This window comes from Equus quagga, chromosome 8 (genome assembly GCF_021613505.1).
Source record: "Equus quagga isolate Etosha38 chromosome 8, UCLA_HA_Equagga_1.0, whole genome shotgun sequence".
Classification (NCBI taxonomy): domain Eukaryota; kingdom Metazoa; phylum Chordata; class Mammalia; order Perissodactyla; family Equidae; genus Equus; species Equus quagga.
Genome location: NC_060274.1, coordinates 82,773,081 through 82,787,221, shown reverse-complemented (window position 1 = coordinate 82,787,221; position 14,141 = coordinate 82,773,081). Strand labels below are relative to the sequence as shown.

The 14,141-nt window shown below is 38.6% G+C and overlaps 1 protein-coding gene across 1 annotated transcript in view; it reads left to right on the top strand.

The window, feature by feature from the left end:
* The first annotated feature begins 3,805 nt into the window (after positions 1-3,805).
* The window catches only part of SKAP2 (src kinase associated phosphoprotein 2), a 169,456-nt gene continuing 159,120 nt past the window's right edge, over positions 3,806-14,141 (top strand). The window contains exons 1-2 of the mRNA XM_046670360.1: positions 3,806-4,059; positions 13,469-13,574. Coding sequence (XP_046526316.1) covers positions 3,993-4,059; positions 13,469-13,574 — 173 coding nt within the window. The 5' untranslated portion in view covers positions 3,806-3,992. The remainder of the gene's footprint in view (positions 4,060-13,468; positions 13,575-14,141) is intronic.

Here is a 14,141-nt window from a genome sequence, read left to right as displayed (position 1 = left end):
AAAGATGGCTCAGAGGGCAGATCCGAGATCCATGGAGAATTTATTCCAGGTAGGAGTAATAGTGTTCTAATCAAACAACTTTCCACATTTTCCTGGTTGGTTTTTAGAATTGCTATAAACTGGTGATCTCTGTATACTTCTTATTGTCCCCCCTCAACCACCTTTTGAACAGGAATGTCTGTAGTGGCTATCCTATGCTTGTCCCACTGTTGTATGTTATATGGAGAGCAGATAACTTTTTCACTTCATAGGTCTTTGGATTGAGAGAACTGTACTTGAGGAGCTGTATTTAAGGAGCATCATCCACACGTGGACCTGATTTAAATGATGAGATTCTGGACTTTGAGCTGATGCTGTAATGGGATGAGACTTTTCGGGTGGCTTTGGGAGGGGATGGGTGTATCTTGATGTGGGAGAGATGTGAATCATTGGGGGCAGAGGGCTGACTATGGTAGCCAGCTTCCAGTATGGCCCCAGCGATTCCCACCTCCTGGTGTTCACAACCTTGTATAGTCTCTTCCTTCTATATACCAGGTTTGGTCTGTGTGACCAATAGAACATGGCAGCAGTAAAGATATGCCACTTCTGAGATCAACTCATAAAGACATTGCAGTTTTTGTCTTGGTTGTGCTATTGCTTGGATCACTTGCTCAGGGGAAAGATAGCTGCCATGTCAAGAGGATACTCAAGCAGCCCTGTGGAGAAGTCCATTTAGTTTGGAACTGAGGCCTTTTGCCAACAGCCACAGGAATGGAGGACTCCAGCCAACAGTCCTGTGGGTGAGCTTTCCTCAAAGTTGACCCTCTAGCTATGCTCAAGTCTTTAGGCAACTGCAACCCAGCCTACAGCTTGACTGTAACCTCATAAGAGACTGACCACAGCCATCCAGCTCAACCGCTCATGGACTCCAGACCATCACAAACTGTGTGAGATACTAAGTGTGTGTTTTAAGCTAAGTTTTGTCATGCAGCAACAGATAACTAATACAATGCCTAAGTATAAATATAATCTTTCTTCCACATGCCTATGAAAGCCAAACAAAAGGAAGATCAGAGAGGCAGAGAAAAGTAAGGTGTGTTTTAGCTTACTATCTGTTTTTCTTCAATGCTCATTTAGGTTCTTTTAAACCTAGGCGTGTGGGCAAATACTCATTTAGCTGAGCTAAATGTGAAAGACGGTAAGGAAGGGGTTAGCTTTACTTACAGGGATATCCATATATCTATCTATCTTCCTTGAACTGGACAATCTACTTTTGAGAAGACAAATCATGAGAGATTCCCAGAGTCTAGTCTCCTCTTTTCAGAATGGTAGGGAAGCTGCTGCTACTCTTGGATTGAGATTTAAAATTTTATTTATTATTCTTTTTTTACCTAAAAGACTAGTTTAGAGAATGTAAAGTATGATTTGATTTCCATCCTACTTTTTTTATCCTACTTTTTTTCCTATTTAATTATTTTTTTATTGAGCTAATGTTGGTTTATATCCTTTCTAGTTTTTGTTACAGAAACATTTGGAAACAAGAGAAATAATCTATTTCTTCTAGCCTCTATTTTGCTTTCTGGCTTATAATCAATTTCAGTAACTAACAATAAACAGTAAAAATGATAGAGTATACAAAGCATTGTCCAAGTGAATCCATCACAAACTTGTGTCTGAGAATGGTTTCCTAAATCGGGGAAATGTGTTTCATACAAAAAGTCCATTTTCTGTTATTGCCTTTTTCATTTGGACTACTAGATGCTATATATTTTAAGGCAATCTTAATAGTTTCCTGTCTCTCACTAACAAGAACGACTTGTCATAATGAGCAGTGTAGACACTGTCCATTTGATCCACTCCAGAAAGCTGTCTATTTGATACAAGAGTAAATCACCTCAATTCCTTTGTGGAATGAGTGGAATATAAATAAATAAATGAGACACAAGAATAAAAAAGAAATCTGGTTAGTTCCATCAGAAGGAAACAAAGGATAGGAACATTTGGAGGCCTGGTTTAATAAAAAATGTCACAAGACAAAGAATTATATGTGATAACTGTAAAAGCAGGAAGAATCCCCACTAACATAAAATATCCATGAAATAGTTGCTTCCTTCTTTAGGAAGGAAGATAATTTTGTAGTTTAAGAATAATAATTCTCAACTCTTTGAAAGTAGAGGACCTATGTTGTAAAATAACTCTTTATTCACTTTTACTTCCACCAGAAAGAATTCTAATTTTCAGCACTCTTCCTGTAATTCATCACATTGCTAAATCTGAGTAGGAATATCAGATTCTATTTTAGGGAATGCGTTTATTTTGAGGGTGTCATTCTGTTGTTATTTTGCATGTTTTTCATCAATTGTAAAGCTTTTGTCTTGATTTTTGTTCTGTTTTGAGAGGACTCCAAAATGTACTAATTTTTCCTTTACAATTAGTGTTTGGTGTATCTCAGACAATTATGCAAAATGGCATTGCATTTGAGTACTTAATTTTTTACTATTACTATCTGAGATTTTTTGGTATGAAATATTAATATAATCATTATTCTATGTCAGGTTTAGGGTTCCAGGTGGGGATGAAAGATAAGTTATGACAAATTCTGGTCCTGTAGGAGCTGGAAAGTAGTAAAGTGATTCTCACAATCAAATCTCAGAATGTCTAGCATCGCAACCACCCAGGGGGCTTGTTTAAAATGCAAATAACCAGATGCCACCCTAAAGAGACTGAATGAGAATCTCTGGGAGTGGGCCCTGAGACTCTTCATTGTAATAGGTTCTCTCTGTGATTCCAACGCACGCTAAAGTTTAAGGACCACTGATCTAGTGAGGGTTGGAGGGTAGAGGGGTAAATTTACATTGCGATTGGAGCCACAACATAATCTTCAAAATATAACAGCAGCGTCTAGGAAAAAGCTTTGCCATGACAGTTCCTATCTGAAGAGAAAAAAAATCTTATATATATATATTTCTACACACACACACACACACACACACACACACACATATTAAAGACACGTACACACACACACACACATATCAAAGACACCAGAACGTGTCTTTCTGGGTTTTAGAGAAAACTTGTAAGAAGATTTACAGATCAGGCTGGAGTGAACGGATTCTATAATTCCACTCTACTAGATCACCAGCAATTTTCTTTTCGATGCTTATAGATGGACAGTGGTATCTATGTCTACTTAGCTTTTTTTTTTAACTCAAAAGAATAGTTACTAGAACTCCCCACTCTTCGTTCGTAATGGGGGAAATCAGTCACCCCAAGAATCCCAATTGAGTAGAAAAGTACTGTAAGAGCCAATCAGAGCGCTCTCTGGAGCAGCTCCAAACGGGCTTCTAGGGAGGACTGGCGGAAGATGGGACTTTGTTACCTTCATTCAACCGGACAAAGAAGGCCACAATAGTTTAGGGCGGTCGAAGATACCTTGTGGGTTACTAGGCGAAGTATTAAACCTCGGGAAGGCTGACCGTTGACCAGAAGATCCCTTAATGGGAAAACCTGGAGGCACTACGGATACCTTATTTTCCAAGATCCTGGAGAATTGGTCAGCAATTGTAGTGGTACCAGCACCCAAAATGGCAGCAAGACGCTTCAGGCGCCGGATCAGGTGATGCAGCCCCAGTCCGCTCCCTTCCCACCAGCCGCTCCTCCTCCTGCTCCCTGACGTAGCTGTGGGCGTGGCCTGTCCAGCGGCTGGCCTCGGAGGCTAGGAAAATCGAAGGATACACATGCGCAGTTGGGCCCCACAGCCCCCTCGGGCTTTCTCCCCGCCCATCGCCCCGCCCCTATCTGCCGGGCGGGGCTGGGCCGAGAGTCCAGCAGCTGCTGGCTGGGGCTTCAGTGACTTCCTTGTTGTGAGCCCGGGGCCGGCAGTGTTCGGACTCTTAGCCCCGCTGTCCTTACCGGGACCGCCAGCCCAAGTCTAGGTCGCAGCCGCAACCCCAGCCTGTCGGTTCCCCCTTCAGCACAGGTCCTTTGCCCCACGCCCTGCGGTCCCTAACATGCCCAACCCCAGCTGCACCTCCTCTCCCTACCCCCTCCCTGAGGAAATTAGGAACCTGTTGGCAGGTAAAGAGCGGGAAGGGGGCGGGTAACGCCGCCGGGGCGGGGGCGGGGGCGAGGGGACGGCGAGCCGGTGGGGACAGAAGTATTCAGAGTCTCTACCCTCCCTCTCCGCGTTCCCCGAGTCCCCCGGCCAGTGGGAGCGGGACTGGGAGTCGGGACAAGAGGTCCAAGAAGGGGAGTGGGCATGTGTTGAAATTTGGTGCGAGGACGGTGGGGAAGCCCTTCTTGATGGGCTACGCTAATGGGATCAGGACAGTTCTGTACGCATCGTGAAGACGCTGTGTGTGTGCCCGCGGGTGTGTGTGCGCGTTTGAGAGAGAGAGAGGGAAGGAGGGAGAGAAAGAGAAAGGAGAAAGAGAATGATAATGAATGCATGTGTGTGAACTGAGAAGGGATCAAGAAGTCAAAGAAGTACTTCTTTGGTGGCCTGGCCAATGGAGGAGAAGGGTGTAAAGATGCAGAGAGGTGTCTGAGCTACAGATGTTAGGGGTTGGGGTTAGGTGTTATGGGACGGAAGGGTTTATCATTTCTAAAACTCCCATTCATTCCGCCGATATTAAAGACTTGCAAAGAGGGCCTAATTCTCAAACGGCCACTTGTCTTCAGCCTGAGTAACATTTTAAGAGAAAAAGGAAGGATGTGTTAAAAGTCCGACTTCCTGTGTCACACGACGATGAAAGTACGTCTTTGCACCCTCATCTTCCCCTTTTCAGTTTTAAGTTACCATTTATAGGAACTTATTTTAGGAGTTAAAGATGCGGTTCTTCAAGGCTATTATGAATCCACTGCTACTTCACTAATGTACTAGATATGGAGATGTGTAATGTGTAATGAAAAGTTCATCTTTCTGCACAAAGTAGAAAATATGTCTTTTTAGGGTAGCACGAGGCTTACCTATCCTGAGGCTCTGGAATTCTTACCATCATTGAAGAATACATCAGAATTCTGGAAACAATTTTGATCGTTTTATGTTAGTCTTCTCGTAAGCATTTATCTTTCAATATTGGTTGTGAATAACTGGATTAAAAGAGTTTCACTTAGATGCCTGTGTTACAGGCTGCTTATTTTAACTCTTAAAAAGCAATTTCTAAAGTGAGACATTTTAAATAGTAAGTTACTGTTATAGCAGTGTGAAAACAAATCTAATACTCTTTCACTGTTTTGGTGATTAGCATCGTGAATATGATAGAGAAAATAAAATCAATACTGTATGAATGCACACTTATGTTTGTGTGAACATGATTAGAGCGTGATGAATGCATTTGTGGTGGGATGGTATTTCACTCTAAGAAATGCTGTTTGTCATTAATGGGTACCACTAAGGGAAAGATTGAAAGAACTGTAAAGACTGATTTAAGGCAGCTTGTCTTCCATTATATGAGAGTTTCACATTAGTACTGATTTTGTTTTACTACAGTTAACATTTTCATTGTTACAATGCTGGAATTTCTTGTTTAGGATATTATTTTAATAACCAGATCAGAGAAGTGTTTATCATTACTTCAAAAATAGATGTCACCATTTTCTGGATATTTTAGGTCTGAATTTAAGAAATAAAGTAGAGACCTCCTGGTGTGTGTTTTTAAAGCTTGACAGCCCCCAAAGTAGACAGTTTGCTATTTGGATCCATAATCATACATTTGCAGATAGTATGATATATCGGTAATGAGGCCTTTTATTCTCTGATCTCCATAGATAACAAATGTTTCATGTGACCCTTATTTGTGTCATTTAACTGAAAGCTCAGAATTACATATTTAAATTATCTGTCATTGCTAACTTCCTATATACCTTATTAGTCTCTCTCTCTTTAGTCAGATAATATTCTTGTGTAATGTCTGAAATCAGTGTTTTGAAAGTCATCTTATTGACATTTTCAATATTTAATATTATTAAAACAATTCACATATTAAAACAAATGAAGTATTAAGAACAAATGTTAAAACATTAAAATTTTGGCGCTTATAAATTTGGCTTATACTTTACTTTTGGAGGATATTTTCGAGAGAGATGGATATGAAAGAGTATCTGTATATTTTAAAGAAATGAAACAAGTGAACCAGTGTTTTCTGGTTTTCTTTTTTAACTTATTATTCAAAGAAAGTTGTGAACATTTTATGTTTGACTGTAATTAAAATCTTTTTTGAGGTAGGAAAGGTTTCAAGAATAAATGCTCTCAGCAGTTTTTTCATATTTTTCATCCAAAAAATTCTGTTGGGATTGTGCATGGTGATTTGCATAATTTGTGTGTCGGGTAATAGTACCTGGTTAGATTTAAAATTACTAAAACTATAGAGGAAGAGTTGGTATTAATTTGAATTGTAGAGATGTTGCTGGCTTACCTAGTACTTTCTTTGAAACTAAGGAGATACTGGTAGTTGTTACCAGTTGAGAGCTCTTCGAATGCATGGCACTGTGCTAGAATTCTAAGGCAGAGAAGATAAGGAACTAAACTTTTCAGGTGTTTAAAAGCTCTTGCCTCCAGATAAAAGGAATATGAAATCAAAAGATAATGCCTATCAAAATATCGTTGGTTGGCTATTTCCCTTGGTGTTCCGTGGGCCTTTCCTCCAAATCATTGTACGTCATATGTGTTCAATGTTTGACATTTCAATTGCTTGAGAGAGGTAGATGCTCAAATGTATTCTTATCAATTTATTATTGTCTTTTTCTTTCTGATCATGGCAGTTTTAGGCTTCCCTTTCAATATTTGTTCCCTGCTTCTTCTCATCCCTTCACCCTTTTAAAATAAAGATTCTATAGAAATGCAAAAACCCAAAGAGGCTATCATTCTTAACTCACATTTAATGATGCTGATGCTCTTGAAAAAGTGGCTATCTAGTGTGATTGTTAGTTCTTTACATTCCTGTAGAATCAGTATATTAAATCTTGAAAGCCTGTACTTTTAATAAAAGTGTTGAATTATTCTTTTGTTTCACAAATAGAAAAAAGTTTACAGATTTTTGTTATGGAAAGTAAATTCTGACCTGCCATATGCATTGCAGGCAACCTTTAATTTTTTTTTTCCCCTACAACAATGGAAGAAAAGGTTTAGCCTGGATAATTAGAATCAAAGGATACTCCCAAATCTCCATTTAATCTTCTCCCACATCCAAATATTTTGACTAGGACTAACAGCAAGAATAATCTTGATTTATGTGAGTTTTCCCTCCAGGCAGGCAAAAAAGTGAGAGCAACTAGAACCACTGGCTCCACCCGCTCCTTCATTGGTTTAATCACCCTTTGAATACTGGAGTGTTAGTGGTTTGCAATCAGATATTCTCATTCATTTGTTTTAGGATAACACATTTAAAAAGGAAAACTGTGAGAGGATATTAGTTTCCTTTTAGTAAATTAGAAAGTGAAACCCATGTTAAAAAAAGAAAATAGTGGTTGTCAGTACTCTGAAAAATCAAAACCGAATCAAACCAGCAATAAACAAAGTGGCTGTATGGTTTCTGCAAAGTGACCTTGAGATTGTCTTCACACCGCAGTCTTGATTAGAAATATTCCGTTCTCCCCTATTGGGGATTTCCAGTACATTTTTTTTTTTTTAACCTTCGCACGATATAATCTATATTTCCTTTAGGGGCAATAGGTAAAGAATGTAATTCAGTTGAAAGTGAGACAGAACTTTTTCAATGCTGGGAATAATATGGTTTGCTTTCCACCTTTCCAAAGTTCCATTTATAATTTGGTCAACATTTTGGTTTTATTTTTCCTGTGAGAATTATTTATGGTATATCTAGTGTCCCATAACTGCCTTCTGGGGCATTGGATGAGTATGTAAAGTGAAGAGTGCCACCTACTGAGTCACCAATAGTCACCTACTTCTTTAGCACCTGGATTTCCTACAGAGCAAGAAAAGCCTGCCCTATTTTGGTATTAATAACTAATGAGCATAAAGTCGATATGAGAACATTTGATCTCAAAATGAAATCAGTTTATGACACCTCTAAGATTTTCTCTTCTAGAAATAGGAATATGTGTTTGTAAATCAAGGGACCAGAAATGTACAGTATCTTGTGTGGGTCAGATAACATAGATGAATTAAGATGTGATGTTAGGAAAATTATTTGCCTATCTTAAGCACATAATATCCTACTTTTTCTTGGGAGGGGATCTCTGGCTGAGTTGTTTTCCACATGACTTTCCACTGACAATGTTTTCATCTCACATTACTAAATAAGGCTCTTGATGGTATGCACAGTTTTTATAGCTACTCAGTCCAAATTATCACTGGTTTTCTTTTAGGAAAGGAATCTAAATGTACTAGAAAATGAGAAATATATGAAGAATTTCCAAATGGGTTTATCTCTACGTTATCAGCATTAAAGTATTACTAGAAGGGAGATAGAAACAACAGAGTGGGAAAAGCCTCTGGTGATTTGAAACACAGTTCAGTTGTCTCTCATAAATTTAAGATTAAGTGTCATATATGGGTGATAAAAGTGGCATAGGCTAGTTTTTATATACTCATTATTCACTTAGTTTGTCTTTTTCAATTAAAGCCAAGTCTATCTTTTTCATTCCACTGAGTTTACATTTCTTTTTCAATCACATACTGAACACATTACAATAGATGCTGCCCAACAGTGAATATAGTGTAAATCTCAGACTAATGTGTTATTCACTCTGGCTTCTTTGAAAATGCGTGGTAAAAAGATTTTGATTATTATAAGGTGGTATTTATCAAGAGTCATCTTTTAGAGGTGAAAGATGTTCATCCCTATTCTTCAACAGCCTAGCTTTCTATCAAAATAAATCATTTAGCCTCCAAAGCCAATTTCGAAAATTTTGTCAGATGATTGGATTGTAAGACTAAGGCGTATCTTACCCATCGTACTGTGAGAACTGCTTGTTCATGTTCATGTCTGTTCCATGTTCGAAAAGTTCACAGTTTAGCCATAACCTGTAAAAGTGCTAGGTAATCAAGAGAAAGACATTGATTAGAGCAATCAATAACTTTTCAATTAACCATTTTCCAACTTTGGGCATTTGGTCCCATTGATCTACATGTGCCCAGCTTAATTGATTTTTACATTCTCACCGGTAGGTGTTTGGTCAGACCATACCCCGGCTTTAACAGAAAGGAAAAGCTTGTCGTTTTGTTCTGATGCCAGCTTAAAGTTTGGCTGGGATCCTTACCACAGTAAGTTTGGTGATTGCCCCTCAGTGAATACAAGGTGAAACCTGGCCCAATTCATAAAGTGGAGAACAATGTGGAATTAAGTAGTAAAGCCATTTGGGATGTTGTGTGATTGGTTTTATTGATCTGGGGCTGAGCAAATGGTAGTGGATTCAGTCCAATTCTTGCCCCTCCCTCTCCTTACAATTCAGCCATCACAGAGGCTCTGTGGGGTGTGTGTGTGTGTGTAGATGCCCCCTCAGGGAGGTATTGGGTAGTTGGGGGGGATGAGGCAGAAGGCACCAGGTGTTACTTTTTTTTTTTTACAACCTCCAGCCTGGAAGTCATATTCCAGGCTGTTTGCTGGTGGAGAATGGTGAGGGCAAGTGGTCTAATCTCTGCTTTCTTCAGGAGTGGGAACCTGTGCTATGTGCTCAGCCTCGAGAAGCAGACAGTTTATTTTCTTATTTGCATGAATTTAAAAACTGTTCTAATGTTGTGTGGTTTCACCTTTTCATTGTGTGATCCATATGGAAGTTGGTAGAAAGCAGTTAGCCTCTGTGTGTGTGTGTGTGTGTGCACGCGTGTGCATGTTAGACACCTGTCCTAACCACTCGGGACTCTAGGGAAAGATGGAGTGGCAGTTTTTGTAGGGGATCCATATGTACAGAAAAAAAAAAAAAGGAAAATTGGAGTACCACTCGGTGATCTGGTGTGTGCTAAGTGTTTGCCTTTTAGGGGTTGTGATGGCTATTGGGAGGTTTCTAACTTAAACTGCTTGAGGATTGCTGAGCCAAGGCATGATGTCATCTTTTAATGTTTTTTTCAGACCTTCACGTTTATCTACAGAGCAGTTGTAAATCTGATGTTTTCCGCGGCCCTCTCCCCCAGATCTTTAGAGTCCTACCAGGAGATAGGGTTTACTGTTGACAGTGTTAAGGTGTAATAGGAGCAAAAATCCCCACCACATTTACACTCGCTGGGATAACTTTTTTCTCAGGGATGGCTTGGGGGCAGGGGCTGATGGAGATGGGGCTACTTCTGGGGTTAAATGCTGGCGGCGCTGATCTGCTGTCTACGTGGCCGCAGGCGGGGCGGCAGTGGGGGTTAGACCGGGTGCGTTGGGGGCACCCCCGAACTGCGCTTTCTCTACGCCTCTCCTCTCCCGCAGCAAGTGGGCATGAGTGCAGACCCCTCCCTCTGAGGAAGAGGAATTCTAACTCACCAGGCCAAGGGGCGAGCGAGGAGGCAGGCTGACCTTTTCTTGTAATCGAATTGTGGCTGTTCCCCGAATTCAGGCAGTCTGGAGTCAGTGAAATCTACATATTAACGGAGGGACATGACCTCTACAGGAAGGTGGAAGAGGGCTAACGCGCTCGCTGCTTTACCGTTTGCAGGGCTATTCACAGCACAATAAAAAGCTTCAAATCTCTTTTCCACCCAGCCAGAGGAGCGCTTGATTCGCCCAGGACTTTTATTGCTCGCTTTTGAAATATTACCCTGGCTCTGAGCTGCAAAGCCGCAGATCTAGTCCCATTTGTCTGGCGAGGGCACTGCCTCAAACCAGGGGCTCCCTGCTCGCAGCTCGGTTGACGGAAACCCGGGGGTTTAGCACTCCGAGTGTCGAATGTCGCGGACGGCAGAGCCGAAGCATCTCCCAGTAAAGCCGGAGTAACTTTTTCGCTCTCCCTTTGGCTTTGCGCTGGGGGAGCAGCGTCCGTGTTTGCTCAGGGACCCGGCGAAGGCCGCGGGCAGGTCCACAGGATCTCCTCTGCCTGCGAGGGGCTGGTTTCGTTCGATTTGAAAATAAATGGGCACAGTGTGGATTTTAAGAAATAACCCAAATTTCAAAAATTTAAAAACCAACCGAGTCTCTGGGCACCAACAAATTAAGATGATTGCAGGCACCTCTTCTACTTTAAAGTTCTTATTTGTTAAAAAAGAAAAAAAGAAAACAGCAAAGCAGTTCCTACGTTTTCCACGTCTCCTTTGAGAAATAATTTTTTAAAAATCGATGTTTATTAAATCTTTTTAGTTGCCTTAAACCCTTTCTCTGGGATAAGTTTAGGAATAAATACATTAAGACTCCTCTAAATAGATAGATCTTTTCCCTTGCCCAATCTCTGGATCTCCTCTTCCTCAAAAAAGAAACAAACAACACATTTTTCCTGCAGTCTCATGCTCTTTCAACAAGTATTTCTTCATAAAATAGTTACGTTGCTCAGTATTTAAAAAAATTTTTTTTGGAAGTATTAGGAAACATTATATAGCGCGTTGCAGCTTTTTATGTTTTCTGAGTTTTTATAGATCTGAAATGACCTTTTAAAGAAATAACTCTCGGGCTGTAATTCGTTCCGTTATTGCTTCCGGAGATAGAAAATAGATCCCTTTTGTTTAAACTTGGATTGTATAATGAAAATGTAAAATAGGCAATTAAATACTCGCGGATGAGGGAATTAAGGACAAACACTGAGTGAAAGTAACATTAAGCAGACTATTCACCAATCATTGTGCTGTGGTTCTCCCAAGTGTTGAGTGCCCGTTGGAAGAAAAGAATCAGCAGTAGAGATGCTCCTCCTTCCCTTATTCCCCTTTCTTAGTAGATTTATTGTGACCATCTCAGAGACACCGGTGACCCTTTCCATTTTAGTTAATGTCTGAATGTCCAAAGGTGGCTTGCTCCTCTGGGTACAAAATTAAAGCGTTTAGAGGAGAGCGCTTTTTTTTTTATATAAGTTTCGTTGTTTTGAACTCACTTTAGAAGTCTGAGTCTAATTTGCACTGGTACTGGATTATGTCTCTATGTTCTCCTCTTCAAATATGAACAGCTCAAGGAAAGAGAAGCTGTGACTTGCTTTCATTTCGTTTTGATACTTGCTTTAACATTAGTCGTTAATGGACTTCCAACCAGAAAGCTATTTTTAAAAATTATTCCAAGATTAAATTTTAATTTTCACTTGTCATATTGATTTAGTGAAAAATTACCTTTACACATTTATTATGAATGCATAGAATAACAGTTTAATCAACTTTGCTCATTGGATCAAGATACTTTTGTAATCAAGAATTTAAAGTCGATTACAACATTCTATCTCAAATACTGGGTTTTAAATTGTTAATTACTAGTACAGTTGAAAAGACTATTTATTATATGGCTTTAAATTAATTACATCCCATATTATTGTATGTTTTGATACCATCTTTTTATCAGTGTGAGTTAGGAGACAAAATAGATAAAAAGAAAGTAAAACATACATACATCTGTTCAATAGGAAATATGATGGTTTATAATCATATCTACTTTAAAAATGTTTTATGATATTCCTTATATTAGGTATCTCAAAGTGAGGTTTGAAATTTTGAATATAAAATTAAAATTGTACAGTATTTCATGAACAATAAGAATGGGGCTATTATAAAATCAAACCAGTAAGGATTTGTGGGAATTTTATACTAGAGAGAAGTAGAAAGCAGAATAATTTAGAAGTTTACTCAATTTTTTAAAGAGAGGCTATGTGGAAATGTTATGTGAGGTCATGGAAATCTTATCTCTTGGGTACTATATTTTTAAATAATAGATGAATCTATTTTTGCCACTTCTTCCTTTATTTAAAGAAATATTTCCAGGTAGTAATACCAAGGCAGGAAGCAGAGCACACAAAACCACACAACTAATTATCTTTTTTATTTGAGGTTGGCTGGCCAGAGTGGGTGGGGCAGGTAGGAAGGAGGAGGGTTTGATTTGGGAATCTTGGCTAGAAAAAGGGATTAATGTTTTCCTTTAAAGCATTAACCATTCCGTATACCTGAAAATGGATTACCCTGGGAAAAACAGGCCCTTGCCAGAGACATTAGCTTATATTGATGTAATATTGTGAATGACCTATTCATACAGGAACTTACAAAATACTCTAAAATGATACTAACACATGCATAAAAGCTCTGTGCTTGCTTTTATGGGAGAGAATTTGTTTTATGGGGCAGCATAGTTTATTAAAACTTGTGTGCTTCTTCCTGGTTTAATGATGCCAAACATCCAAATAGCATTTGCTGTGCTAAGCATAAGTAGAGCATACAAATTTTATTAGCTAAGTGGTGAACAGATTTGTTCAACTTAGTGTTTGAAACATACTTCTACTGTTATGCTTTGGATTGATAAATAACTGTAACAAATTGTACAGATAGTAACACTTATGGGTAGAAACAATCATTGTCCTATTTGTCTTCACAAAAAATGATTCTTTCCTTTAATTTGTATCCTATTTCTTATATTTCATGGTTTAGATGTTGAAACATTTGTAGCAGACATACTGAAAGGGGAAAATTTATCCAAGAAAGCTAAGGAAAAGAGAGAATCCCTTATTAAGAAGATAAAAGATGTAAAGTCTACGTAAGTCACTTCTTGCCTTTTATTACTAATTTCTTACTTAGAAGTAATTTTTTAATTAACATTTTAATAAAGAATTGGTCATTGTGGAATTACATTTTTTATGTTCTGATTTATTTGGTGTTAAGTATTTTTAAGGGATAAAATATATTTCTACCCTAATTTTTAAAAACAAGCATACTTATCATAATACCCTTTTTTTGTGAAGGTTCTTGATTCTGTATGTGTATTTTTCTAAGCATTCTAGCAAAATCCAACTGTTCGTTTTGATTATTTGAGGAGATATTTGGATAAGATATAGGTAGGTTGAGAATTTTAATATAAATATGGAAAATACCTCCAGATACTAAAATGAATAAATGTAATATAAGTTGTAGGTATTAAAGATATATCCTGATTTTATTACTGTAACTTTTTTATGTCTTTAAAAATACTTTTATTATAAATCCATAAGCCTTTGGAATTGTCATTTCAGGGTAGGAAACAGTTTTTTCTATAAATGTATATTTATAATAGAGATTTTAAAATAGATCCGAACAATTGCTACCGATTAGACCTTGTTTTGATTTG